This window comes from Octopus bimaculoides, chromosome 26 (assembly GCF_001194135.2).
Source record: "Octopus bimaculoides isolate UCB-OBI-ISO-001 chromosome 26, ASM119413v2, whole genome shotgun sequence".
Classification (NCBI taxonomy): domain Eukaryota; kingdom Metazoa; phylum Mollusca; class Cephalopoda; order Octopoda; family Octopodidae; genus Octopus; species Octopus bimaculoides.
In genome coordinates, this window is record NC_069006.1 from 2,422,450 (window position 1) to 2,427,754 (window position 5,305).

At 37.5% G+C, this 5,305-nt stretch overlaps 1 protein-coding gene across 1 annotated transcript in view; it reads left to right on the top strand.

The window, feature by feature from the left end:
* Nucleotides 1-5,305, top strand: part of LOC106880585 (cytochrome P450 3A9) — a 23,629-nt gene that overhangs the window by 11,633 nt on the left and 6,691 nt on the right. Inside the window, exon 3 of the mRNA XM_052976966.1 lies at nt 3,609-3,661. Coding sequence (XP_052832926.1) covers nt 3,609-3,661 — 53 coding nt within the window. The remainder of the gene's footprint in view (nt 1-3,608; nt 3,662-5,305) is intronic.

A 5,305-nucleotide genomic window follows, 5' to 3' on the forward strand; every position in this document is an offset into this window, starting at 1 on the left:
TTATATTGAACACTCAATATTTCATCTACATTCAATACTTTCTTTCATGGTGCCATCCATTTTTATGTTATTTTATTTTATATTGTATATTGTATATCATATTATATATTGTATATTCCATATTCTATACCCCACATTAGTTCTGCAGGAATATAAATAAAACATAAAAAACAGACAGTGTTGGAACTGTTTTAAGCAAAATAATATATATATATATATATATATATCAGATGTTACTGTGAGATTGTTTAACTTATGACTTGTTTTGGTTTCGTTTCGTGTTCAGATGTTCATTTCGTTTCACTCTGTGTTTTTGTTTCGTTCCACGTTGTATTTTCTTCTTTTTCGTTTCGCTTCATGTTTTGTTTATCTCAGTCTCACTTGTTTTTGTTTGAGTGCATTGCGTAACCAGTAACTTGTGTGTATGATAATAAAAATATCGGTATATTTTCAGATTAACACCCGCACGATTTTCATTAGGTTGTTAGGGTTAGGGTTTTAGGGTCAGGGTTAGTTTTAGGGTTAAAATTACGGTTAACCCTAACATCCTAGTGAAAATCGTGCGGGTGTTAATCTGAAAATTTACCAATATATCAGATGTACTTACTGTTTGATTTAGTCTGTTTTCATAGTGTGGGTATTTTACCATTTCATAAAGTAATTATATCCCTGCTCACCGTTAATGGGGCGGAGATGGCATTCGACAAGTGCGAGCTCCGTGAATCAGACTGGCTGTTCCTGCGCTTTCCCTATCGCCATCCTCCGGGCAACGCCTTTTCTAACTAGTCACCTGGGGCCGCGAGGCTCTTAAAGGAAAATATGTTCCACTCCTTAGATACTTAGATCCATGAAGTAATTAATTAATAACATATTATACTATATACGTCATGTTGTTGTTCTGTACTGTAAGTCGGTTTCTCTTTACGCACAAGGTTTTTCAGTCACGACTCCTAAGTGACAAAACCAACATAAAATATAACTGTGCAAAAAATATTTGTTGCGATATCAATTATTTGTTTATCTGAAGATGTCGTTTCCATTTTCTTAGTAAATTTTATCCTAGTTTTAATGATCTTATCTGATTCTCCCATACACTTTCCAGAGATACGTCTGGAAGCAGCCAGGTTTATATTCAGCCCGGGACTATTCTTGACAATTTCCTTCTAGTGTTAACGATGTTATCTGATTATTCGATACATTTTCGGAACTACGTTTCCAAACATCCACATTTATAATAATAATAATAATAATAATTGGCAAGATCATTATCAAGCCCGAAATACTTATCGCTTTTTCGTCTGTCTTTATATTCCGAGCGTGGAGGCGCAATGGCCCAGTGGTTAGGGCAGCGGACTCGCGGTCATAGGATCGTGGTTTCGATTCCGAGTGTTTATTGAGCGAAAGCACCTAAAGTTCCACGAGGCTCCGGCAGGGGATGGTGGCGAACCCTGCTGTACTTTTTCACCACAACTTTCTCTCACTCTTTCTTCCTGTTTCTGTTGTACCTGTAATTCAAAGGGCCAGCCTTGTCACATTGTGTCATGCTGAATATCCCCGAGAACTACGTTAAGGGTACACGTGTCTGTGGAGTGCTCAGCCACTTGCACGATAATTTCACGAGCAGGCTGTTCCGTTGATCGGATCAACCGGAACCCTCGACGTCGTAAGCGACGGAGTGCCAACTACAACAACAACAAATTCCGAGCTCAAATTCCGCCGTCGTCAATTTCACCATTCATCCTTTCGAGATCGATAAAATAAATACAAGTGATTGATACACTGGAGTCGATGTAATCGACAAGTCCCCTTCCTCCAAATTTCAGGCCTTTTGTAGATATTTTGATTTGGCTCAGGTTCGGTCTCATTCATGGTAGGGATTCTGTGGATATCGGGTTACTACTTGTAACCTCAGGTATCCACAAGTTTTCACTAGTCGGATCTTTTTTAAAACGGGGGCCACATTTTTCATTAACGAAACACTTTGAAACTTGGAACACTGGTACCTAGTCGGATCTTTTTTAAAACGGGAGCCACATTTTTCATTAACGAAACACTTTGAAACTTGGAACACTGGTAGAATGTGTCATATAAAACATCTTTTTCTCTTAGTCTTCTTTAAAAAAAAAGAAATCCCCAAGTTATTCCATGTTAAAGTTGTCGTATTTCTGTAATTTCAACCAATCACTGACGTCCATTCAGCCGATATACATTAAGTGCCGACTACATAAACAAACGATTCTGAAACAATTCTATCGGTGATAGGGTTAGGGTTAGGGTTAGGGTTAGGGTAAAACAGTAAATTTAAAAAGAAAAAAGCAAATAAAACGAAGAAAAAAAAAGAAAATGAAAAAAGCAAATAAAACGAAGCTATGGCTTAATCAGCCAAAGGAGTATATATAAACAACTGAATACTTGTCAGTGATTGGTTGAAATTATCGAAATAAGACAATTTTTTACATGAAATAAATTCGAATACAAAAGTATTTTTCTGTTCTATAACGCAAAATAGATAAGTATACGGTACCAAAAACACTACGTAAAACATTAATGAAAAATGTGGCCCCTGTTTTAAAAAAGATCCCAGTAGTCTTTCAAGTGTTTAGGACCCTGTTTTTATTGTTGTTGCTGCTGCTGTTGTTGTTGTTGTCATTATTATTAAGGCGGCGAGCTGACCAAGGGTTAAATATCAAAAGCATCAATTAATTACCTATAAATATATAACATTTGTCATTTCCAGGATTCATTAGAATTTAGGCATTTGAGCATATAGAATGCCAGGAGAGGCCGGGTACAGAACTTGCAATACTCTGGAACAAAGTTGTTATTTGCTGGTTGTATGCTGTAGTTATTCATATATTCACTCACACATCTATCTATCTATCTATCTATCTATCTATCTATCTATCTATCTATCCTATTTCCTTATTGCCCACAAGGGACTAAACATAGAGGGGACAAACAAGGACAGACAGAGGGATTAAGTCGATTACATCAACCCCAGTGCATAACTGGTATTTAATTTATTGACCCCGAAAGGATGAAAGGCAAAGTCGATCTCGGCGGAATTTGAACTCAGAACGTAACGACAGACGAAATACCACGAAGCATTTTGCCCAGCGTGCTAATGTTTCTGCCAGCTCGCCGCCTCTATCTATTTATTTATCTATCTGTCTGTCTATCTGTCTATCTATCTATCTATCTATCTATCTCTGTGTGTGTGTGTGTATACACATAGACAGGTACAGATATACTTAAGTACCAAGTCCAATATAAACCAGGGATTGGTGTAACATATGTGTAAAAGAACACAAATGAAGTTCAAAGTTCTCAGCATCTATTTCGACAGCATTTTATTGATGCCTTCAAAGATTACATCATGGCAAAAACATCTGCCACCATCTTGTAAACTTTGAACGAACATGATGGATTTCATGCCATGGCATAATCTATGAAAGCATTGATAAAATGCTGCCAAAATAGTTGTTGTGAACTTCAAATCCAATTTCTGTTCTTCTTTCATGTTATTCCTATGAATTTTGCTTATTACAACATTTCAAACAAATGCATTGTTATAATCAAAATTAATTGTTTGTATTTTAATATTCCAGGGATATAATTCCGTGTTCAAATACTGGAGAGAAGTTTATGGCGATGTATATGGGTAAGAATGGCTTCTTCATATCTTAGATAATTTTTTAATAGAAGATTGAGAACATTACTTCATTACAAAAAACAAAAAAAAACATAGTTATCAGATAAAACATAATTTGACAAACAAAGGAATATCCCAAGAATACAGCAGAGATGTGGAGGCGCAATGGCCCAGTGGTTAGGGCAGTGGACTCGCGGTCATAGGATCGCGGTTTCGATTCCCAGACCGGGCGTTGTGAGTGTTTATTGAGCGAAAGCGCCTAAAGCTCCACAAGGCTCTGGCAGGGGATGGCGGCGAACTCTGCTGTACTCTTCCACCACAACTCTCTTTCACTCTTACTTCCTGTTTTCTGTTTCTGTTGTGCCTGTAATTCAAAGGGTCAGCCTTGTCACACTGTGTCACGCTGAATATCCCCGAGAACTACGTTAAGGGTACACGTGTCTGTGGAGTGCTCAGCCACTTACACGCTAATTTCACGAGCAGGCTGTTCCGTTGATCGGATCAACTGGAACCCTCATCGTCATAAACGACAGAGTGCCAACAACAGCAGCAGAGACATAGCTGAAGTCTGTTGAGGCTAACTATGAGCTGTAATGAGCTGACAATTATCCATCGTCTGTTATTATTCATTTGATTATAATACACAAAGGGGATTTACGACTTGTTGGACACCCTAGAGTGCACCAACAATGTACAATTCAATATAATGTGTGCTTTGGACCAGTCCCTAGGTGCTAAATACTCATAGGGTTGATTTTCACTGAGAAAAACCGAAGCATGTTCAGTTGGAGGGGATGCTTGAGTTTGTTGAAAAGCTTTGTAGTACGGTCTTTTGTTGAAGTGTGGTCTTTCTTCTTGTCCTTGATGGCTTGGGATAAAGATTAGCCCTTTCTCGTCTTGTGTGAGGAATACCAAATGTCTTCATGCCCTACCAGCCTGATAGGAAACTCAGACACTCTTACATCCTTGGTGATGGACCTGATTGACTTGGAATGATCATTGTCAATCATAGCCTGGATCTCTCAAACAAATTCAGGAGTACTTTTCTTATCAGAACGACCAGCATGAGTTTTCCAAGCTGCTGTACTTTTGTAATCAACATTAGACTCGCCCAACTATTTCTGAATCCTCTGCACTGTCCTCAGATTGACACCCAAACACTCTGCAAAGTTCATATTGGAGCTTCCGAAGCAAATGTCATGCATGTCATTTCCAAAAGTTTGGCAAAGTGAATTTCATTGTGGTGCAGTTTTTCTCACAGATGGTGCCCAACTGACCCTACTATACTGTGTAGTCGACAAGATAAATCAAAACAAACAATGCGCATGCACAAAATTAAAAGTATAAAATAGGAACAAATACCCATCAAACCCTGTATGTGTATATATATATATATATTTGGAGAGAAGATTTTTTCTCAAAGAGTTAAGATTGAGAAAAGAACCTTTTTAGAAAGTCAAAAGGCACTAACCTTTCGGAAGAGATTTCACAAAATGTGTATGGCTTTTGCTTTTATGGATGTTCTTTTCTCAATCTTAACTCTTTGATTTGAGAAAAAATCTTCTCTCCAAATATTATAACAGTATCAAGGAATTTCCAAAACACTCCAAATATATATGCACACACACACACACACATATATGTATACATATA